Source organism: Silurus aristotelis (genome assembly GCF_946808225.1).
Source record: "Silurus aristotelis genome assembly, chromosome: 20".
In the NCBI taxonomy this organism is placed as follows: Eukaryota; Metazoa; Chordata; class Actinopteri; order Siluriformes; family Siluridae; genus Silurus; species Silurus aristotelis.
Genome location: NC_139593.1, coordinates 16,863,059 through 16,888,432, shown reverse-complemented (window position 1 = coordinate 16,888,432; position 25,374 = coordinate 16,863,059). Strand labels below are relative to the sequence as shown.

General features: G+C 38.6%; 1 protein-coding gene across 3 annotated transcripts in view; it reads left to right on the top strand.

Annotated features, from left to right (window-relative positions):
* The first annotated feature begins 454 nt into the window (after nucleotides 1–454).
* The window catches only part of ptgfrnb (prostaglandin F2 receptor inhibitor b), a 37,065-nt gene continuing 12,145 nt past the window's right edge, over nucleotides 455–25,374 (top strand). For all 3 annotated transcript variants that reach the window (XM_083522305.1, XM_083522304.1, XM_083522306.1), the window contains exons 1-4: nucleotides 455–741; nucleotides 4,178–4,543; nucleotides 6,802–7,209; nucleotides 15,991–16,356. In XM_083522305.1, the coding sequence (XP_083378431.1) occupies nucleotides 663–741; nucleotides 4,178–4,543; nucleotides 6,802–7,209; nucleotides 15,991–16,356 (1,219 nt within the window). In that variant the 5' untranslated portion in view covers nucleotides 455–662. The remainder of the gene's footprint in view (nucleotides 742–4,177; nucleotides 4,544–6,801; nucleotides 7,210–15,990; nucleotides 16,357–25,374) is intronic.

Below are 25,374 nucleotides of genomic sequence, written 5' to 3'. Positions count from 1 at the left end.
CTGACTGGTTCTTGGTCCCGTCTGTGCCACCCAATTACAAAAGATCTGAAAATACTGAAAAGTCAGCAAAAGTATAAAGAAAACGGCGTTTTGAAGCGTCTTTACATCGACTTTAAACTTCCAGCACCCATACATTAAGTGCATGATTAGACGCGCAAACAAACAAACAAACAAACAAAACCTGCAGTTGACTTGACCGTGTATCTTCACCCTGCGGCCTGCTTTGGCGTGTCTCTCACTGTAACTCACCTAAACTAATACATTTTCTTCAACCAACCGGGAACTGAACTGTTTCTTACAAAGGTGACAAGGCATACAAACAACATGTATATCTTCTTACTAACTACATTTAAATTAATACCACCACAAAAAAAAGAAAGTGTTACATTCTGCCTTCCAGTCGGTTTTAGAGTCGGTTTTTATCGCTGCAATATCGCGATCTACTGGTCGTGAAAAAAAAAACAGCTTCGTCACACTTGTCGGTGCGCGCGACAGCGCGAGTCTGATCTCGGAGTTTCATTCCGACCTGGTGGACAGACTTGTTCCTACGTCAGATTGAATCTTACCGCCATACAGGCAGTTTCGTTCAGCACAGGGTAGTTTTGTGTTGTGAAATAGGATTACGGATATTTTCTTTTTAAAGATATCGAACAACAGATGCCATGTGTGAGAAAGGCGGACGAGTAGCAGGAACCGACGTGAAAAACCTCCCCTTCCTGATCACCTTGTGTTTCACCGTAGGTGAGTACAGAAGCTACAGTAACACCTGATAGAGCGCGTGTGTGTGCGCGCGCGTGCGTGTGGTACTGAATGAACGAGAATCCCACGTGTAAAAAAACGTGTAACTCAGTAATTGCTAAGTTGTTATACTGTAGTTTTGTTGATGATACAGCAGATGTGTTTTCCGGCGGTTCAGTATGTAGTGGGACAGAAATGAGGCGTTTCATGTTAATTTATATATATATATATATAAAAAAAAAGAGCTATTATTGCTAAATGATTTAAGCTAGATATCGTTCCCACAACAAATACTGCAAGTACACATGCAGCATATATTCTTCAAATTAAACAGCAAAAAGCCCGCAATATTTCAGTTTGCTCCCCTCATACAGTACCAGGGTTATCTCAGTTTCACTTCTGTGAAACTACAATACATTACATACATTTTTCAAAGAAAGTGTTTTTTTAAGCAGATAGTAAAAGCAGAAATATTTATAGCACTAATTCTAAAATGTGTTAAAATGTATAGTTCTGCATAGTTCTGCAGTAATTGTCACTGTAGTAACAAAAATATTCCACCAAACTTTAATTAATTCATATGTCAAATTTAATTTACTGTTCTTCATAACAATTTAGTATAGAGAATATGTGCATATGTCCCTTAAAATACTGAAACATTAGCTGTTTCAGCACTCACTTATTAAGCACCACAGAGTAGCAAAGCATGGATAACCCTTTATGGACCCCCACAACTTGTCCCCCAATTTACACTGGACATTTTGACCGGTTTTTCATTTGAGTCAGATCTGTCTGTTATTGCCTGTTAGTGCTGGGTCACCACCCCAGCAGTTTAAAAAGCCCAGGGTGAAATGCCAGCTCGCCTCTTTTGCTGCAGCAGTCCTGGTGTTTCCTGTTGTCATGTACGAGGTGCATAAGGAAGTACTAATGTCATTAACAGGAGTTGCCAGGCTTCAGCAAAATTTCCACCACAACTACTATTATTAGCAACTAACATTAGAAAGACCTGAAATGATCGTAAAAATACTTATTTTCCCTCTTCCCAGTTTTGCTTGTTTCAGATGTTTGTACATTATCTACATAATCTTTCGTCCCCTCTCCTAGTCTTTGCCATATATCTTACAACTGGCTCCTGGAAATGGTTATGTTCATCATAACAACCCACTGTTTGCACGTACAGTTGGGTGTATATCAGCTGGCTTATATATCAGCTAATGAATTCACAAAGAAATATATATATAAGCCAGCTGATATACACCCAACGGCCACTTTATTAGGTACACCGGTCCAACCGCTCGTTAACGCAAATTTCAAAACAGCCAATCACATGGAAGCAACTCAATGCATTTAGGCATGTAGACATGGTCAAGACGATCTGCTGCAGTTCAAACCAAGCGTCAGAATGGGGAAGTAAGGTGATTTAAGTGACTTTAAATGTGGCATGGTTGTTGGTGCCAGACGGGCTGGTCTGAGTATTTCAGAAACTGCTAATCTACTGGGATTTTCACGCACAACCATCTCTAGGGTTTACAGAGAATGGTCCGAAAAAAAAAAGAAATATCCAGTGAGCGGCAGTTCTGAGGGCGCAAATGCCTTGTTGATGTCAGAGGAGAATGGCCAGACTGGTTCGAGCTGATAGAAAGGGAACAGTAACTTAAATAACCACTCGTTACAACCGAGGTATGCAGAAGAGCATCTCTGAACGCACAACACGTCGAACCTTGAGGCGGATGGGCTACAGCAACAGAAGACCACACCGGGTGCCACTACTGACAGCTAAGAACAGGAAACTGGGGCTACAATTCGCACAGGCTCAAAAATAATTGGACAACAGATGATTGGAAAAACGTTGTCTGGTCTGATGAGTCTTGATTTCTGCTGCGACATTCGGATGGTAGGGTCAGAATTTGCCGTCAACAACATGAAAGCATGGATCCATCCTGCCTTGTATAAACGGTTCAGGCTGGTGGTGGTGTAATGGTGTGGGGGATATTTTCTTGTCACACTTTGGGCCCATTAGTACCAATTGAGCATCGTGTCAATTCCACAGCCTACCTGAGTACTGTTGCTGACCATGTCCATCTCTTTATGACTACTTTATACTTTAGAGACATCTTCTGATGGCTACTTCCAGCAGGATAACGCGCCATGTCATAAAGCGCGAATCATCTCAGACTGGTTTCTTGAACATGACAATGAGTTCACTGTACTCAAATGGCCTCCACAGTCACCAGATCTCAATCCAATAGAGCACCTTTGGGATGTGGTGGAACAGGAGATTCGCATCATGGATGTGCAGCCGACAAATCTGCAGCAACTGTGTGATGCTATCATGTCAATATGGACCAAAATCTCTGAGGAATGTTTCCAGTACCTAGTTGAATCTATGCCACGAAGGATTAAGGCAGTTCTAAAGGCAAAAGGGGGTTCAACCCGGCCGGTACTAGTAAGGTGTACCTAATAAAGTGGCCGGTGAGTGTATATGATGTGTCTTGGCTCTAATATATAATCATATAGCTTATAAACTTTAAATGCAATGCAAACATCACTATTATGTACCTCTTTTTCTTCTTCCTCCTCCTTTTTTCCCCCAAATAAATTTTTTTATTTGAACCTGTATATCAAAGCAGTTGACTCAGGTGTCTGGACATATGAATAAAAATGCTTAGCTGATTTGCATTAAGAACATTTCAGGGTAAAGACCCCACAAGTCACATTAACCCCCCAAATTAATTAAATCACAAAATTACTGCAAAATACATGTAATACACTCTGCTCAATAAAATACATGCACTTGAATGGCCATAAAGCCTATTATATTAAAGACTTAAGTTAAATCTGATCATTATGGGTCTTGATATTGGTCCTATTAGTTATGTTCAATAACCACCATGTAGCTTTCCCTGCTTTTGCATGGGCAAACAATACTCATAATGTAAATTCAAGGTTAATTTAACAGCATATATTGTGAGAAAATGTGGTGTTTTAGTAAACCATGATGTATAGTGTGTGAGAAATTTGCAAGTTAATTTCTACATGTTATGACCCAGTCTAGGTTAGGTTAGGTGAGTAAAGGCATGAGAGTGTGTGTAAAAGAAGTATCAGAGTATCACTGAAGCAGTACAGGAAGGCCCAGAATGCAGTGTGGAATGGGCTTTCCTACATAAACTGAAAATGCATACAAATATCCACAAGACATTGCAGGTTTAACCTACTTGCTCTTAAATTTTTCTACCTCACCTTTTTTAACCTTTTGTTTATACAGTACTAACTGTAACTTATTTAGGTGTGTGTGTGTGTGTGTGTATGTGTGTGTGTGTGTGTGTGTGTGTGTGTGTGTGTGTGTGTGTGTGTGTGTGTGTGTTCTGGGCAAATGTGTATAAGCAAATTTGAATATGACTACATTACACCATACCTTTTACAATTTTTGTATTTTTAGGTTTAACTGTTGGACGAAAGGTATCACTTCCAGCAGGCCCTCTGCTCCGAGTGGAGGGTGAAGCACTGTCTTTACGTTGTGAAGTATCAGATTATCAGGGCCCTAAGGAGCAGGAGTTTGACTGGAAAGTAACAAATGGGTCAAAAACCATTCAAGTTGTCTCCACTTTCGACTCTTTGTTTCCAGACCTGACATTAATGGACAGGGTGTTGGCTAATGACATCAGTGTGAAAAGAATTGATGAAAGAACAGTGGAGCTGAGGATTAAAAGAGCCAGGGTGACTGACAGTGGGATTTTCACTTGCAGTACGCCAAGTACCGATTCTGTTATCACTGGAAACTATGAGGCAGATGTGATGCTGAGAGGTAAGTTGAATTTTAATAAAAAGTTATATGTTGTTCTCTCATGAAGTAATCTATAATTCAGTCTTTCAGCCTTTTTTTTGCATATCACTATTAGACTAGTACTTTGTTAAATATACACTATGTGGACAAAATATCTTTCCTGCCATATGTGGTTCTTTTCCAACTGTTTCCACAAAGCTGGAGGCACTCAGTTGTACAGGATGTCTTTGGATGCGGTATAACAAAATTTTATAACCTGTTCCAGCATGGCAATGCCTCTGTGCACAAAGCGAGCTCCATGAAGATCTGGTTTATGTGGTTTGGAGAGGAAGATCTTGAGTGGCCTGCTATAGAGCTCTGATTTCATCCTTTGGGATGAATGTGAACACTGACTGCACCCCAGGCCTCCACACCTCACCTACACTAGTACCTGACTTTACTAACACCCTTGTGGCTGATGAACACAAATGTCCACAAGCACACTCCAAAATCTTGTGGAACATCTTTCCAGAAAATGGAGCGATTTATAAGAGCAAATTGGGAATAAATGTTGAATGCGATGCTCAAAAAGCACATTAAATATTCCATAACACAGTTATTGGCACACGTAGGAATTCATATGAGTAAAATATATCTAAAGCATTATTTTAGTACCCCTGACGAACAGAAAATTGTTCAACAATGACTATATGTTTTATAGTGGTATAAATATAAGGCAACACATTCACTGGTGATGAAAACTAGAGTGCAATTATATTGTATATACATTATTGTTAATCTTTATTGCTCAAAACTTGAAGGACTATTATCTGTTCTCCTGCAAGAAAAAAAATAATCAAAGCACTTCAACAAAAACCTTAATTTTGTGGAAAACACAGGTGTCAAGTGGCTTTTTATTTATTTTGTCATTTCAACCATATACAGCAGAGGACACAGTGAAAGAAAATAACACAAAGCAACACAAATTAACCCAACATAACAAAAGAACTAAAACAGACATGTATTTAACAATTATATGTTTTTATTTAAACTGTTTTGTGTTTGCAATTGTTTGATATCCATGAGAGCAAAGTATTTATTTTTTTCATGAAAAAAAAAGAAAAAAAGTTTTACAAAAGAACTATAAAGACCATAAGTAACAGTAACAGTAAAAGTGAATATAATTTATTGTGGTACTTAAGTAGCTTTTTTGTTTATCTGTACTTTACTGAAGTATTTCCATTTGGGGAAACTTTTACTTTAACTTCACTACATTTCAAAGTCAAATATTTAACTTTTTACTGAACTACAATCAGCAAAATCAGTCGTTCCTTTTTATTTATGAGGATAAAAACTTCACTGGTCAAACACGCAGCGATCCACCAATCAGGGTTGAGCACATGCTCTGTTGAACATACAGTTCAGCATCAGTTCAACACCCGTGTCCTTATTTGCGTGATTTTTTTTGTTGAAAATAATGTTTTGGGCTCATGATAATTTGAATAGATTTAAATCAGTTTTTGACTCATTAATATTATTCAATGAACAGATTGATGTGCTGAGTAACATTAGAGTCTTTTCACATAAACTGAATTGATAAAAAAATAACCTTGTGACATCACTAATAATAGGACATTAGTCATAATAAATGATAGTACTTTGGATACTTAAGTACAGTTAAATGTAAATACTTTTGCGCTTTTACTCATGTGAAAGATTAAATGAACTTTTCCTGGAGTAATATTTTACCGAGTGTATAAAGTGCATGGTTTGTGTACTTCGTCCACCACTGCCTCCAAGTAACCATGTACCCATGGTCATTTACAATTCAACATTTGGTATGTATGCTTTCAGGTGCTCTTATAAAGGAAATATTTACTTTACCTTTACAATCATAAAAATGTCAATATTGATTCCAGAATTATACACACAGTATTACTATTTGTGCTATAAGTTATATGAATGTAATAGGACTGTGTCTTTTCTGTGTCTATTTTAGACAGTTTTATAAAGGTTTATTTTTTGTAGAAACGCAATGTCAGGCAAGTCATTACTCAATATAGGTAAAGACAGGTTATTCAAGTCAGAGTAAAGAGTAATTTTGCAACATGGTATCCAAATCTGCATGTGTGTGCATGAGAAAGAGTGTGTGTGTGTGTGTGTGTGTGTGTGTGTGTGTGTGTGTGTGTGTGTGTGTGTGTGTGTGTGAATATTTTTGTTCATTCATGTAAGCCTGTAATTACTGGCCAACACCTGTGCTTATTTCTTGAAAATATGTCCTTTTTCTTGTTTGCCTGCAGTAATTCATAATGCACTGGTTGTGGTTACCCAAGAACCAGCCAAATTAGTCCACGAGGGCAGACTGATAAATCTTCTCTGCAACATCACTCAAGACTACATTGAAGGAATTTACCTATCAGTTACATGGTTTGTTAAAAAGGATCAGTCACAAGAGCAGGATCTCCTTACGTTTGGACCCGATTCAGGTGTTACTGTTGGAGAGAATTTTATCCACCGCTATGCAGATGGGGAAATGCGTCTGCACTTGGAAAATGCTGGTTCCTACAGCCTTGTGCTTTCTGGAGCAGTGCCTGCAGACCAGGGGATGTATTTGTGTACTGCCAAGCAGTGGACCAGAGAGCAGGGCACCTGGAACAGCATACAGGAAAAGTCAGAGGTTATAGGTGAAGTGGCTGTTATCCCAACAGGTAAGGCTGGTTAAAAATACTTTAGACTGACATTTGAATGTGTGTGAATATCTATACAGATCTTTTTAACAAATATTTAATAAAATAAAATTGTGTAAAAGATGTAAATAAATTGCAAGTAATATTAAAATAAGAGTAATCATTCTCTAAGCAAATCATATGTGACTGCTTTCCAGCTTTATAATATATTTTATGTAAAGTAATTTGGGAAAAAACACAATTTCTTAAAACATGGCTTAATTATCATCAAATACAAAAAGAAATATGTTGATCTTTTAAGCATTATAAATATACAGATACTGCCTTTATGTAACACCCCAAATAAGTAGTCTGTTCCATAATTATTTTGATATTGACACCTTTATTTTAGTATTTTGGGCCTGTAATCTCCAAATACAGTAAATGGTGTAGGCATTACAGTATGTTTTATATGTGGTCCCATCCCATCCCTGCCGATTCCTCACTGATCCTCTCTGATGCCTCTGTCAGTGTAATTGATATCTTGTGTAATATGTGAAATCTAAAACAAGGAAAATAAAAGTAATAATAATATGGGATTTTGGATCATTATTATAAGCTTAATTTACCCATTTCCTCACACAACACAACTACTTTCTGTGGACTAATCTATGCAACCCATTCATTGAAGAGTCTGAAAGATCTGAACTTTGATAGTTTGATGGCTCCACAATGCAAAGACTGTGAAACATTAGTTACATTTTTTTACATTTAATTTTAGAATTAAGCATGTAAAATAGTCATGGCCTGTAGAATTAGGGGCTCTGATTTTGTGATATAATTAAATATGGTGGCATTTGGTACTTTCTCTCAGGTCTAGGCAGCACTGTATGGGACTCTGTACTTTTATAACAATGGAAGTATGTAAGATGAATATCTGCTTCTCAGTAAACCATCAACACCAACCTTTCTGTGGTCTATCTGAATCTAATAGGCAACTGGGATGAACCCAGGAGGTTGTTTTTCAGTTTTCTTCCTAATTTGTCATTTCTCACCACTGAGGTGAGCTCTCACCCTGTGTCCTACCATAAATTAGCTACCAACTATGAAGGGTGACAGACAAAGGTGGAAAGTATTAAAGTACAATTACTTCTGTTACTGTAATTGAGTAGTTTTTTGTGTACTTTTAAAAGTAGCTTTTAAAATGTGTAATTTTACTTTTTTTTTCTTTTTGTACTTGAGTACAGTATTTTGCTACATTTTAAATCACATCCATTACTGTGTAAAAAATGCAAATAAAAATGAACAAAAAGCCATGGTGCAGACCCAACTGGTATCCAAAGCTTGTAAAATTGTAAAAAAAAAAAAAAAAAAAAAGTTATTTACTGCAGACATGGAAGCATTTATATACTAGTGAACATCTTTATATTAAACAAACAAAGCCTTCCCCATGCATTCATGTATATACAGTGAGGAAAATAAGTATTTGAACACCCTTGAGAGACATAATCTAAAAAAAAAAAAATCCAAAAATCACAATGTATGATTTTTTAACTATTTATTTGTATGATACAGCTGCAAATCAGTATTTGACCACCTGAGAAAGTCAATGTTAATATTTGGTACAGTAGCCTTTGTTTGCAATTACAGAGATCAAACGTTTCCTGTAGTTTTTCACCAGGTTTGCACACACTGCAGGAGGGATTTTGGCCCACTCCTCCACACAGATCTTCTCTAGATCAGTCAGGTTTCTGGCCTGTCACTAAGTAACACGGAGTTTGAGATCCCTCCAAAGATTCTCTATTGGGTTTAGGTCTGGAGACTGGCTAGGCCACGCCAGAACCTTGATATGCTTCTTACAGAGCCACTCCTTGGTTATCCTGGCTGTGTGCTTCGGGTCATTGTCATGTTGGAAGACCCAGCCTCGACCCATCTTCAATGCTCTAACTGAGGGAAGGAGGTTGTTCCCTAAAATCTCGCAATACATGGCCCCGGTCATCCTTTCCTTAATACAGTGCAGTCGCCCTGTCCCATGTGCAGAAAAACACCCCCAAAGCATGATGCCCCCCCATGCTTCACAAGTAGGGATGGTGTTCTTGGGATGGTACTCATCATTCTTCTTCCTCCAAACACGTTTAGTGGAATTATGTCCCAAAAGTTCTATTTTGGTCTCATCTGACCACATGACTTTCTCCCATGACTCCTCTGGATCATCCGAATGGTCATTGGCAAACTTAAGACGTGCCTGGACATGTGCTGGTTTAAGCAGGGGAACCTTTCGTGCCATGCATGATTTCAAACCATTACGTCTTAGTGTATTACCAACAGTAACCTTGGAAACGGTGGTCCCAGCTCTTTTCAGGTCATAGACCAGCTCCTCCTGTGTAGTTCTGAGCTGATTTCTCACCTTCCTTAGGATCATTGAGACACCACGAGGTGAGATCTTGCATGGAGTCCCAGTCTGAGGGAGATTGACAGTCATGTTTAGCTTCTTCCATTTTCTAATGATTGCTCCAACAGTGGATCTTTTTTCACCAAGCTGCTTGGCGATTTCCCCGTAGCCCTTTCCAGCCTTGTGGAGGTGTACAATTTTGTCTCTAGTGTCTTTGGACAGCTCTTTGTTCTTGGCCATGTTAGTGGTTGGATTCTTACTGATTGTATGGGGTGAACAGGAGTGTTTATGCAGCTAACGACCTCAAACAGGTGCATCTAATTTAGGATAATAAATGTAGTGGAGGTGGACATTTTAAAGGCAGACTAACAGGTCTTTGAGGGTCAGAATTCTAGCTGATAGACCGGTGTTCAAATACTTATTTGCAGCTGTATCATACAAATAAATAGTTAAAAAATCATACATTGTGATTTCTGGATTTTCTTTTTTAGATTATGTCTCCCACAGTAGACATGCACCTACGATGACAATTTCAGACCCCTCCATGATTTCTAAGTGGGAGAACTTGCAAAATAGCAGGGTGTTCAAATACTTATTTTCCTCACTGTACTTTACATCATATTGAAATATTGGAATTCTAGGTAGTTTGCAGGTCTCTAATGAGAAAGATTACATAGACATTTAATTATATTGCTAGACTCAAGTTTCAATGGGTGGTCTAACAGCTGTGCACTCTCTGCAGTGCATACCTAGTTGTAATTAAATGTTGTGTGGTAAGACTACATAGCAACTCAGTAAGTGTTTCCCTGGTAACGAAAGCTAAACAGTTGGGTTTGTGAGAAAATTCCCAGACGCAAAATGTGTATACAGAAATCCCCCGTTTATCACAGTGGTAACGCTACAAAACCCCCCGCGACAAAAGAAAAACCGTGATAAATCAAGTCAATTCAAGTTTTATTTATATAGCACCTTACAGCAACCAAAAGGAGCACATGGCATTTTCTAGTAAAAAATAACAAAAATAACAAATAGACAGTAGACAATAAAATATAAGAAATATATAAAAAATATAAAAATATAACTACACAGTAGACAATAAAATATGAGAAATATAAAAAATATAAGAGCACAATATATATGTAAAAAAGCAGTTGAAACAGGGCTACGTGTTAAAAGCTTGCATGAATAAAAAAGTTTTCAACTGCGATTTAAAAACACTCATGACCAGCCAGTAAACATTTTACATCTGTACTTAGGAGTGACCAGAGAGGTATGTCCAGAGGAACGGAGAGTTCTGGCTGGTTGCTAAACTGTTATTAATTCGGTGAGGTAGGCCGGGGCAAGAACATTGATAGCCTTGAATATGAATAGCAGGAGCTTATACTCCACCCTATACCGCACCGGAAGCCAGTGAAGCGTGCGGAGGACCGGGGTGATGTGTGAGCGTTTTGTGGTGTTGGTGAGAAGACGTGCTGCTGCGTTTTGCACCATTTGGAGCCGACTGAGAAGAGAATGATTAAGTCCAATGTAGAGAGCGTTGCAGTAGTCAATCCTTGAGCTGATGACGGCATGTATAGCTTTTTTAAGGTCAGCTTGGGACAAAAATGGCTTGACCTTGCTGAGGAGTCTTAGCTGGTAGAAGCTCGCCTTCACTACTGCACTGATCTGTTTCTCGAATTGCATACTTTGGTCAAAAATAACACCCAGGTTACGCATGGTAGGTGCGAACTAAGGAGTAAAAGGACCAAAACTCAGAGAACTGCTGGGTGAGTCTGGGCTAAACAGGATGTACTCAGTCTTTTCTTCATTTAGATGAAGGAAGTTCTGGGAAAGCCACTGTTTAACATCCTGATAAATAGACGACACCCCAAAATATTTTTTTAAATATAAATATAAAAATATAGTTTGTTGTTGCTTAAGCCACAAATCATACTCTCACACACTTTAAACACACAGAAAACATTTGCAAGAATATAGCGAGATAAATTTGGTGTAAATTGGTAGAAATACAGTGCACTGTATCACATTTATAGTGAGTACATGTACTGTACAGTATACAGTTCTGCAGTAGTGTAGCCTATGCATAGTTTCTCTGCTTGTTTATTGTTTCAAGTAACTTCTTGTGCCAAAAACGAGGCTGAGTCAAAGCGGGGGATTACTGTATTTAACGTGTGTGTGAATTTCTAAAAAAGATTAGATAATTTATGTAAAACCATACATTTGTGATTTGTCCAATCTCTTAATCTTCTTCTTCTTCTTTCGGCTGCTCCCATTAGGGGTCGCCACAGCGGATCATCCGTCTCCATACCACCCTGTCCTCTACATCTGCCTCTTTTACACCAACTACCTGCATGTCTTCCCTCACCACATCCATGAACCTCCTCCTTGGCCTTCCTCTTTTCCTCCTACCTGGTGGCTCCATCCTCAGCATTCTCCTACCAATATAATTCATGTCCCTCCTCTGCACATGTCCAAACCATTTTAATCTCGCCTCCCTCACCTTGTCACCAAAACATCCTTCATGCGCTGTCCCTCTAATAAACTCACTTCTAATCTTGTCCATCCTCGTCACTCCCAACGAAAACCTCAACATCTTCAGCTCTGCTACCTCCAGCTCCACCTCCTGTCTTTTACTCAATGCCACTGTCTCTAATCCATACAACATCGCAGGTCTCACCACAGTCCTATAAACTTTCCCTTTCATTTTTGCAGATACCCTACTATCACAAATCACTCCTGTCACTCTTCTCCACCCACTCCACCCTGCCTGCACTCTTTTCTTCACTTCTCTAACACACTCTCCATTACTTTGCACTGTTGACCCTAGGTACCTGAATTCCTCCACCTTCTCCAGCTCTTCTCCCTGCAACCGCACCACTCTACTGCCCTCCCTCTCATTCACACACATGTACTCTGTCTTACTCCTACTGAGTTTCATTCCTCTTCTCTCCAGCGCGTATCTCCACCTGCCTTAATTCCCCTGTAGTTACTGCAGGTCTGCACATCTCCTTTATGTTTAAATATTGGTACCAGCACACTTCTTCTCCATTCCTCAGGCATCTTCTCACCTTCCAAAATCCTGTTAAACAATCTGGTCAAAAACTCCATTGCTATCTCTCCTAAACATCTCCACGCTTCTACCGGTATGTCATCTGGTCCAACCGACTTTCCACTCTTCATCCTCTTAATCGCTGCTCTCACTTCCTCCTTACTAATCCTATCTACATCCTGCTTTACCAACTCCACATCATCCAACCTTCTCTCTCTCTGGTTTTTCTCATTCATCAGCTGCTCAAAATACTCCCTCCATCTTCTCACCACACTCTCCTCACTAGTCAACACATTTCCCTCTCCATCCTTTACTGCTCTAACTTGCAGTACATCCTTCCCAGCTCGATCCCTCTGCCTGGCCAATCGGTATAAATCCTTTTTTCCTTCCTTATTGTCCAACCTCTTATACAGCTCCTCATATGCCTTTTCCTTGGCTTTCACCACATCCCTCTTAACCTGCTGCCGCATCTCCTTGTACTCCTGCCTACTTTTCTCATCACTCTGTCGATCCCACTTCTGTTTTGCCAACCTCTTTCTCCTTATGCTCTCCTGCACTTCCTCATTCCACCACCACGTCTCCTTGTCTGGCTTTCTATTTCCAGGTGTCACACCAAGTTCTTTTCTAGCTGCCTCCCTCAACACTCCTGAAGAAATTTGCCCAATCATCCAACACCTCCTTAACACCACTGAGCCTCTGTCTGACCTCTTCCCTGAACCTCACACTACACTCTTCCTCCTTCAGTTTCCACCATCTTATTCTTCTTTCAGTCCTCACTCTCCTCCTCTTCTTCTTCTCCTCCAAAACCATCCTACAGACCACCATCCGATGCTGTCTAGCTACACTGTTCCCTGCCAACACCTTACAGTCTCCAATCTCCTTCAGGTTGCATCTCCTGCATAGCACATAGTCCACCTGTGTGCACCTTCCTCCACTCTTATACGTCACCCTATGATCCTCCTTCTTCTTAAAATAAGTGTTCACCACTGCCATTTCCATCCTTTTAGCAAAATCCACCACCATCTGCCCTTCCACATTCCTCTCCTTAAAACCATACCTACCCATCACCTCCTCATCACCCCTGTTCCCTTCACCTACATGCCCATTAAAGTCTGCCCCAATCACCAATCATTCTTTCCTAGGTACACCATCTACCACTTCATCTAATTCACTCCAGAATCTTTCCTTTTCCTCCATCTCACAGCCAACTTGTGGAGCATAGGCACTGATGACATTTATCATCATCCCTTCAACTTCCAGCTTCACGATCATCACCCTATCAGAAACTCTCTTCACCTCCACTACACTCTTACTGTACTCTTCCTTCAGAATCACCCCTACACCATTTCTCTTTTCATCCACACTATGATAAAACAGTTTAAACCCACCTCCAATGCTCCTGGCCTTACTCCCTTTCCACTTGGTCTCCTGAACACACAGCATATCTACCTTTCTCCTCTCCATCATATCAGCTACCTCTCTCCCTTTACCCGTCATAGTACCAACATTTAAAGTACCAACCCGAACCTCCACTCTCCTGCACTGCTCCTTTCCCTGCCGTCTCTGTAGACGTCTTCCTCCTCTCCTTCTCCTCCTTCGGCCAACAGTAGCCCAATTTCCACCGGTACCCTTTCGGCTAACGATACCTGTGGCGGTCGTTGTTAACCCGGGCCTCGACCGATCCGGTATGAAATTCTCATTTGTGATCCGCATATTTGATTTGGCACATGTTTTACGCTGGATGCCCTTCCTAACGCAACCCTCCCCATTTACCTGGGTTCGGGACCGGCACTAAGAGTGCACTGACTTGTGCATCCATAATGGCTGGGTTATTTGTCCAATCTCTTAATACCTAACAAAAATACAAAGAAAAGATATTACATGTTTTCAATGACTAACTTAAACCTTTAATGCCAAAAGTATCATATTTGATACATTAGTTTTTGAGACCACCACACCACCTGCATCAAGAATAACTTTTTTCTTTCAGCTTCTCCAATTATGGGTCGCCACAGCGGATCATCCGTATTCGTGATCCGCATGTTCGATTTGGCACATGTTTTTACGCTGGATGCCCTTCCTAATGCAACCCTTCCCATCAAGAATACTTTCCTCAAAAACCTGTTGAATACAATCTGAGACTTGTCTTCTGCCCCCTATTGGAGTTATCTATGCTCTGCAGTCAATAGCAGGCTTTTGGCAGGTTTTTCAATATGGCTGCCTTCATAAATTGACTTTTTTTGCACGGAAATCTTTGCAGGTTTTAGTAAAAATAAAGTTAATTTTGTTACTGATTTTTTTATATGAATATCTACTTTTTTGAAGCAACTAATAATTTATATTTTTGAAAGAATTTTATAGTAAAATTGTGTTAAAAAAATGTGTCAAATATGATACAAGAGGTATAAAGGGTAATTTAGCTTAGTCATCAATGTATTGCATTTCATTATGCAATCTGCATTATTCCTGCCACAACGTCAAATGCAAATACAATACAAATAAATAATACGATTTTATTATTTATTTAACTAATTAAAATTCTATTCAATTCAAGTGACTTAGAGAGTTATGGGAAGATAGAAATGATGTTAAGTAGGAGTGGACATTCCAAATGCAATAATAAGTCTTATAAAATAAACAGTACATGTACATTGTTGTGATCAGTAAATTGTCATAAATGTTCAATGTATCAAATATGATAAACAAATTCACATTTGTAAATGATAATCAATTGTTGTTGTTTTTTTGTTTAAAGACCTCATAAACACTTCAATTTCCAAAGAATCTTAAAATTTTCTGTTAATTATTTCAGATGTCAAGCTTCACATGGTTTATTGTATTTTGTAAATGTTGAAAGATTTAGAATATAAAAAAGAATATAACAACATTTTGGAAGATTTTGCAATAATCAGGTATCGAGCATGAATGGGCAGAAATTTCACCTGAAATAAAAATGAGTATCCTCAGTTCCCAAATGATTGAAAAGTATAATTAAAGGGAAAGGTGATGTAACACAGTGGTAAACATGCCTAAGTCCCAACTTTGTTTTGAGTTGCATGCATTAATTTGTTAATATTAACAAAATAATATTAAGTGGATCAGTAAAAAATTATCTTATCCTCTTTAAATAAAGTTCCAGGGGAATTAACAAATCACAGGTGTTTGTTTTTAATTGAATTTTAGAAAATATCCCTACTTGTATACAAATGTGGTTTTTATGTATTAAATGTGTTGCATTTGTTTTAGATAGCACTTTTAACAATGGAACATTGATTTAACATTGTCCCAAAGAACCTGTATAGAAATAAATAGATTTTTCTTATTTTGTCATTAGTAATTATTGTAATGTTAACATTATTTCTTCTTAACTTTTTTATTACAGCTAAATCACTCACTGTACGGGTCCTGGATAGTACCATCCTTAACCCAGGAGACAATCTGAATCTCATTTGCTTGGTTTCTTCAGATGACCTTACTGTTTTAGAACTTGAGGTGACATGGCTGCTGAATGAGACACAGATTCTTAGCCACCTTAGTCGAGATGGATTAGTGGGAAAAGCTCCAGATGTATTCAGCGTTAACCAGGTTGGAGAGGGTGATTACAGACTGGAGATCCACAGCGTTGATGTTTCTGATATGGGACTCTACTCATGTAGGGTTAGGGCATGGATACAACAGAGACAGGGAAAATGGTACCAGTCTGCAGAGAAAACATCAACCCCTATACAAGTTGTGATCCAGCCAGAAGGTGAGTTAACTCTGAAAAAATGTGTCTATGTATTGACAATAGTCAGCCAAAACATCACCAATATAGTTAATAATAATTCTAAAATGCTATTTCACAAATCATAGAGAATTTTGTGAAAAAATAAGTCAATAAATATGGATTTGTCCTGTAACTTGTATAACTAGTATGTGCATTTACTGTTTGGTAGCTCTGATCTGGTAGCATTTAGGTAATTATTTATTTTTTTCTTTTCGTTTTTAAATTGGATGCAATACATTTGTACTGTTCTATTTTCCAAACCAGTGGTCAGGGATTGATAAAAAAAAAAAAAAAAAAAAAAAAAAAAAAAAAAAAAAAAAAAAATTATATTGTTTCACATTGAAAAAAATGCTTTTAAATGTTTGCATATGTTGTTCATGTTAATACTAATCAGTAATCATTTGAATTCCACAGCTTTTTTTTTTGCCTTGTCCCTTCATGGACACAATTTAACACAATCCTTGATTGGCTATTTCTTTGTATTTGTTTATTTCACATGTGAGAAAGCCTGGTGTGCAGTCTGTGTTTTAGTTGTTTATTGGAGTTGAAGTCAGGGCCCTGTGCAGGCCACTTAAGTTCTTCCGCTCAATCTTTGGCAAATCATTTTCTTCACAGGCGTCACATTGTGGACTTTTTGTGCTGGAACATGTTTGGGGTAAGGGCCCTTTGTTTTAATAGTAATTGCCACAGCATAGCACAAGTTCATCCTGTACAAATGCGAGCTTCCAACTCGTGGCAAGAAAATTGAGTGTTATGGAGTTATGGAGTCACCTGTCTTTAATCGAATGTAGTTCGATGCACATTACTGAAGGCAGAACTGACAGAAAGACCCACAAATTAGCAGCAAGTAAAAATGGCTATAGTAAAGGAACCCAGAATTTTATGAGGTCCTTGGGTTTTAGACATTTCGTTGACTGACGAACTTAATGATCCTTATATTTATAATTGTCAGCCTGGCTTGTATTATTGTGCCCATGCAAATAAAAACATTTAATTCAATTAATTATCTATTATTTAATTACCGTAATTTCCGGACTAATAAGCGCACCAAAATATAAGCCGCACCCACTGAATTTGACAAAGATTTTTATTTTGAACATAAATAAACCGCACCTGTCTATAAGCCGAAGGTGTCTACATTAAAAGTAATGAACTTTACACAGGCTTTAACAAAAGACAGTGCCTGTTACACGGCTTGTATCTAAACAGTAGCCTACCAAGAAAGTCATTGTTCACTGTCTTCCTCCTTCCTTTCACAACTATTTCTCTCGGGAGTTTTTATCTTTTGGCATCGTTGTGCGTTTAAAAATCACCATCGGTGAAGCTTTTCTCCGGATGCCGTGCAGCTCAGAACACAGGTGAAGTGTGTTTTCATGGCCGGTTGTTTTCAGCGTGACGAATGATTCGCATTTCCTGTTGACAGTCCGAGTGAGCGGCAGGTCAAACGCCAGAGGAACCTCATCCATATATATGATGTGGTGCGGCCCGATTCAGTGGGAGCACGTCTGATTTAATATAAAGAATTTCTGTGGTTCACCTAAACCCGTTCTTCAATTTCATTGGTCTAATGTTATAGGGGTTCAGTTTTTTGTCTTGAATCTTGTGAAACCGGAAAAACCCAGGAAAAATTCATAAATTAGCCGCTTCATTGTTTAAGCCGCAGGGTTCAAACGTGGGAAAAAAGTAGCGGCTTATAGTCCGGAAAATACGGTATATATCTTTTCCTAATCTATTATATAGGTAATAATCAAAAATGTATAATTTTTCTGAACTGTTAATTGTAAAAGATCTAGGAGCTCTTGTTTTTCTTTGATGGCTCAGTAGGCATGACTATGTTATATAATCAATTAATTGCATATTCAAATAGTTTAAAAAAAATGTTTATTAGGAAGATATTAATAACCTTCTATAGCTTTGAAATAAAAATGTTTATTATATTGCTTATAACATGGTTCCCTGGTGGTCTAGTGGTTAGGATGCGGCACTCTCACCGCTGTGGCCCGGGTTCGATCCCTGGTCAGGGAACCAACCCCAGCCATTAGGGTTGCATAAACCTTAGTGCCGGTCCCAAGCCTGGATAAATGGGGAAGGTTGCGTGCCAAATCAAACATGCGGATGATCCGCTGTGGTGACCCCTAATGGGAGAAGCTGAGAGAAAGTTTATATTGCCTATAACACAGGGCTTGCTTGCAGAAACATGGGCAACTATGGTGATTAATGCCTGTCAGCATCTGTTTCCCATTAGATGCTTAAGGGACTTTAAATTACGCTTTAATGTGTTCTGAAACATTTGTACTATTATACCAGGGGTCACCAACTTTTTTGACACCGAGAGCTACTTCTTGGTACCGACTAATGTGAAGGGCTACCAGTTTGATACACAATTCTGAAATAAAAAATTTGCTCAATTTACCTTTAATTATATGTTATTATTAATAATTAATGATATTTATCTATGTCAAACTCAATTGCACAGGGGGCCAAAACTCAAAGCACACTTTAGGTCACGGGCCGACCTGAATAAACATTTATTGAACACACTAAAACAATGTTTTTTTTTAACATAAATATGAATAACAACAGACAGGAATATTATTCCAGAATAAATCAACTTAAACTTTAAATAAATAGCTCTCCATAAAAATATCTCCTGTCAAAATTATACAAGTTAGAAATATCAACATGCTGCAAAAAAACCCTGAACAAATAAATAAAAATTGTGTTTTTAATTTAATGTTAAAATAACAACAAATCAAAACAATCAGATTTCTTTGCTCTTATGCCATTTTATAAAAACATTTTTTAAACTTTAAATAACAAAATATTTTGCTCTCCATAAAAATTTCTCCTGTCAAACACCAGACGTCTCACAGCTTCATCATGCAGCTCTTCAGAAGCTCTCCCTCAGTAAATAACCGGCTGATGTGACTGATTTCTCCTCTGTTTTCACACCAGCTTCGCTTTGTGATTTTGCTCTGGTGAAAAATGTCTGCTGAAATGTCAGATTCTTCCTCAACTCTTCTACTTTCTGTATCTTCTGCTCTGCATTCTGGTTTTTCAGCTTCTCCTGATGTTTTGTCACGAATTTCCATCTTAGATTCAATTCCTTAATTACAGCCACATTCGCTCCACAAAGAAGACACTCAGACAAATAAGACACTCAGACACTCACAAATAAGATACTCAGAATCCCATCAGTTTTGAAAGGCTCTGTTTTCAGAATCAACTTTTCTCTTCGCCATTGTGAGGGGCTTCACAATAACTGTACAATAGGGTTAAATACATCAAGAGAAACTCGGGTTCTCTGGTGGTCTAGTGGTTAGGATGCGGCGCTTTCAACGCTGCGGCCTGGGTTCGATCCCCGGTCAGGGAACCGACCCCAGCCACTTTCAGTGTCGGTCCCAAGCCCGGATAAATTGGGAGGGTTGCGTTAGGAAGGGCATCCAGCTTAAAAACATGTACCAAATCAAACGTGCGGAGGATCTGCTGTGGCGACCCCTAATGGGAGAAGCCAAAAGAAAGTTTACATCAACAGAAGCTCGATTTGATTGACGCTGGAATGTTCCCAGGTAGTCAAGTGTTCGTTAAGGCTGCTGAAGCGCTGCATTATGGGATCTGTAGTTTGTGTTATCAGCGCTTCATATCACCGGGCCATTAATAATTGTACGTCGGGCCGGATTTGACACTGAGTTTGACACCCCTGATCTATGTGAAGACACTGATCATGTTAATGATTTCTCACAATAATTATCAACAATGATTTAACAAGGTAGGAAAAAGCTATTTTTAGAAAAGGCTCACGTGCGACTCGTGTGGTCCTTGTGGGTGACCCCTGTATTATACATTTGTACCAAGAGCATCTTTACAAGAAATATCACTGGCAAGTTATTGAACACCAAGCAAGACAGGTGAGTTCTCCAGGACCCAGAAGGTAGTGGAGGATTTCAGCCATCTAAACGATAAAGCATTCTCTTTGTTGCTGTCAGGGAAAAACTACTCCCTGAAGACCAACTTGGAGAGAACTAGTTAATTTGTCTACATAATATTTCGACAGCTTGGTCCCTCACCCTGGAGTACACCAATTGTAAGAAATTGTAATTAACAAATAGCATTTTCTTTTGGATTTCTTTGGAAAATAATCTTTAATAGACTGTTTGAAGCCTGTGTGAATTTTCTGACAGGGAGGTTCTTCTAGGGAGAAGTTGCATTTCTCTATGCACCAATGCTGGCTGATCAACAGGGCCTGTAACTTGAGATGCCATCTGGTCCTGCTGCTTTTCTGGTGTTCATTCTCCTGGAAGCTTTCATTATGTCATGTTTCAAAATGAAAGTGTTTCCTGCTCTGACATTCTCCTCAGGCATGTTGCCATTAACACTGTTATAGTAGTTCACATGTGTCTTCAGTGCTTTTAGCAGCAGCCTTGGAGTGACAATGGAAAGTGTTCTGCTTATCCGTTGAAGTGTCGGCATTCACCATCCCTAGTATAGGTTTTTACAGTCATATAGCGTTGCTTTGCCTTCTTTCCCACTCTATGCATATTCCTACAATTTCAGATTACTGTACACAGGGTAACACTGACCACACCTGTTTCTTTTTACACCTGTGATTAGATTAAAATTTGTTGTAATTGTCTTCGCATTACATGACATACTACATAAAAGCCTACAGGTAATTAGACACAATTTAAGATGCAAATGGCACAGGATACTGGTGGTCATTGCATTGTTTGGGGATATAGATATATATGTGTTAAAAAACGTGAAACTCAATAATAATAAAAAACATGAGCACTTGTGTAAACATCACATCGGTTAATAAAAGGAAAATAATTTTGTTTACATAAACAGTTGTAATTCATGATTGGTTATATGGATTTTACTCAAAACTAAAATACATGTTTCATACATACATAGAATTGCTTAGGTATGGTCATGCATAGGGGGGAGGATTGAGTCCAAATGGACATTCGGGCAGTTTGGGGAAACAACTGGAAATGACATTGAATCCTAATTCTTTTTATAGAGCACTACTTGTTCTAAATACATTTTGCATTATGGAACAGGAGCTTGTATACCCAGGGAATGTATATTTAGTTTTGAACCATAATATGTATGTTTGAGGTGTCTGTACAGCCTACTTAAAAATACCACTTATTTTCACGTGTTTTAATATTAATAGTGCTACAAGAGTCTTATAATTCCATTTGTATAAGATGCTAATAGAACAGGCAGTTGTACCAGCAATAGTGCCTTAGTTAGTCTTTTCACAGATTTATTTTTTAACTAAACCTTGCCTACATACAGTGCTTAATTTGTTAATGTTGTCCTTTTTTCAAATTATAAATTTTATATTGAAATATGTCATACAGCCAGGAAAAAACACTTTACAGAGAAAGTCTAAAAGAGAGAGAGAGAGAAAGGAAAAAGATAAGAGAGAATAGGCAGTTTGGGGAGTGTAATTCAGTTTGAATGACATCCTCCTTATTTCATTCCCAGAGTACTACATTCTTATTCCCAGCAACTAGCTACACTCAACTGAGGAACATTTACCTTGTCTGTTCTATTTGTCTTTCTAACAATGTTTTATGTGCTCCATAGGTCACTCTTTTTATTTCATTCATCTCTTTTTTGCCTCCCCAATAGCTGGTGGATGCAGTGTGTTTTCAGGTTGTCTATTAACTGATTAGATTTGTGACACAAATTCGTAACAAGGACTAAAGCTGTGATCAAATCGTCGTTACATATGATTAATCAAATGCTGAAACACAGCAAAACATTCCAAACCATTCTATCTAAGATCATTGCTCTTCAGTTATTGTGTCTATATAGAAAGGAAGCTATAGAGAGGAATGGCAATGCAAAAAAAACACTTTCAACAGTTAGGATTTCTGCATTTCCATGAAAAAAAAATCACTGAAATAAAACTCTCTTCATGGGGATAAATGTGCTTTTTATTTGTCATATTCAATTCAATTCATTTTTACAGTGGTACCTTGACCTATGAGTTTAATTCGTTCCGTGGACGAGCTCGTATCTCAATTTGCTCGCACATCAAATCAATTTTCCCCATTGAAAATACTTAAAATGACATTAATCCGTTCCAACCCTCAAAATGCCACCCCGTTTTTATGTTTCATGTTATTAAATTAGGAAACTACATTTCTAAATGACAAATCGTGTATAAAAACATAATAGAAAGAGTATGTAAAGATATAATAATGTTTTATTCAGTGTATTTACCTTGGAGATGAGACGACCTGAGCTGGGGGGGGTAGAGGCGATAGGAGGAGGGAAAACTCGTTTTTTGCTATTACTACTGCACACTACGTATCCTTAAACTTTTTGTTAAAAAGTAAAATTTTTTACTTTTTCTTCTTTGCTTATCAAAATTTTTGTCACAGTCTTCGCTTTCTGGCTTCGCCATCTAGCAGCGGCATCTCGAGCTTGTACCTCAATTTTTTGCTCGCATAACAAAGCAAAAAATCGACAGAGTGACCGCTCGTACCTCGGAAAACTCGTACATTAATTCACTCGTAGGTCAAGGTACCACTGTATTTGTATAGCGCTTTTAACAATGAACATTTTCTTAAAGCAGCGGCAAGGAAAAACTCCCCGAGATCGCATAAGGACGAAGTGGGAAGATCCGCGGAGGGAAGAGGGGAAGTAACAGTGGTCACTGGAACCTCAGGAGCATGTTTAACTCGACTGAGAGAGAGAGAGAGAGAGAGAGAGAGAGAGAGAGAAGAGGGGTGACAGGAAGAGAAGGATATGGATTATTATGTGTCTTTATTGTTGTATGAAAGTTAATGTCAATTTAATTCAATTAATTTTCATTTGTATAGCGCTTTTAACAATGAACATTGTCTCAAAGCAGCTTTACACAGATAATGTGGTGATAAAAAGTGAATATGTTCTTTATAAGTAAGTTTGTCCCTGATGAGTGAGCCGGTGGCGACTGTGGCATGGAAAAACTCCCAGAGATAGCATGAGGAAGAAACCTTGAGAGGAACCAGACTCAAGAGGGAACCCATCCTCATCTGGGTTTCACCGAATGTCCATTTATAGCAGATACGATGTTGCGGGGTACAGTGATGATGATCAGAAGCGAAAAGTAGTCCTGAGTCAATGTAGCAGACTGTTGACATTAACTACAGTCCAATCCATCCTCAAAGCGCCCGTTCTTACTCCGGAATTTCATGGAACCACCCAAGGCGTTGATGAGAAACCATCCCAAGCTGCACAGAGTGGCTTCCAGTCGAAGATAACACTATCCAGAGGCAGGCCTGGACAAAGTGGGAAGATCCACGGAGGGGAGAGGGGCAGGAACAATGGTCACTGGAACCTCAGGAGCATGTTTAACTCGACAAAGAGAGAGAGAGAGAGAGAGAGAGAGAGAGAAGAGGGGTGACAGGAAGAGAAGGATATGGATTATTATGTGTCTTTATTGTTGTATTAAAGTTAATATCACTGTGCAGAAGGTAACACCAACATGAGGGATCTCTGGGATAAGAGACGACCCACCACACCACCGTCAACAAACCTGAGTGAACGTGTGAGAGTGAGGGGACGACAGCATACAAATATCCCAGTTCACCAAACACTTTATATCCATGTTCCCTCCAGATCTGCTCCTCCAGATCTGATAAAAGGCTTGACTAAATAAATATGTTTTCAACCTCGACTGGAACACTGAGACTGTGTCTGAGTCCCGAACACTGGTTGGAAGGCTGTTTCATAACTGCGGGGCTTTATAAGAGAAAGATCTGCCCCCTGCTGTAGTCTTTATTATTTGAGGAACCAACAGATAGCCTGGACCTTTTGATCTAAGTAGGCGTGGAGGATCATACTGGTACAGAAGTTCACTCAGATACTGCTGTGCGAGACCGTTAAGTGCTTTATACGTCAGTAGTAGTATTTTATAATCAATGCGAGATTTGATTGGGAGCCAGTGTAGACTGATTAAAACAGGGGTGATGTGGTCATATTTTCTAGATCTAGTGAGGACTCTGCATTCTGCACTCTTGCTGCTGCATTCTGAACTAACTGAATTTATGCACTTACTCGCACACCCAGACAGTAAAGCATTACAGTAGTCTAATCTAGATGTAATAATAGCATGGACTAGTTTTCTGAATCCTGTAATGACGTTTTTCTAATTTTAGCAATATTTCTAAGGTGAAAAAAGGCAATCCTGGTAATATTATTCATGTGAGCCTCAAAGGAAAGACTAGGGTCAATAATCACACCAATGTTTTTTACTGCTGTACACACTGAGATAGAAACACCATCCAGAGATTTTGTTACCATGTTGAATAAAAATCTAGGATTATGCTTGTTATTTTCTATAACTCAGGAGGCTCTTCTTCTAGGCTATTTGAAATACTGTCAATTTTGTTTGACGCCATTTACGGTATAATTTCCGAGTGGTCTGTTTTAAGGTGCATGATCATTATACCACTGTGCTAATTTTTTCCCTGATCATTTTGGTCTTAAGTGGAGCTACATAATCTACAGTGTAATGGAACGTTGATTCTAGGTATTCAGTGGCCCAGTCAAGCTCTGCAGGGTCAGACGGAGATCTAATTAATATCGGCATTTTCGGAAGATTATTGATAAAACTTGCTGCTGTAGCTGACGTGAATGTACGCTTAACATGGTAACGTGGTGAGGTACTAATGCATTGACTGAGGCAGTTTTTAAAAGTGATGAGGTAATGGTCTGAAAAAGCTTCAGACTGTGAAATTATTATAAGCCCTGTGGATCTATAAATAATAATAATTAATGGAATTGACTGACTGGACCTGCTTTTGGACACTAAATATTTTATGTTGGTGTAAAGAACTTTAAATGTTTTACATTTGTGTTTAGTCTTTTGTGTGACGCTTAGCTTATTATTATAAATAGCTGTGACTCCGCCTGCTCTGCCATTTAGACAGGGCTGGTGTATGTAACTATACCCAGGAGGACTCGCTTCATTTAATGGTACATATTCATTCGGTT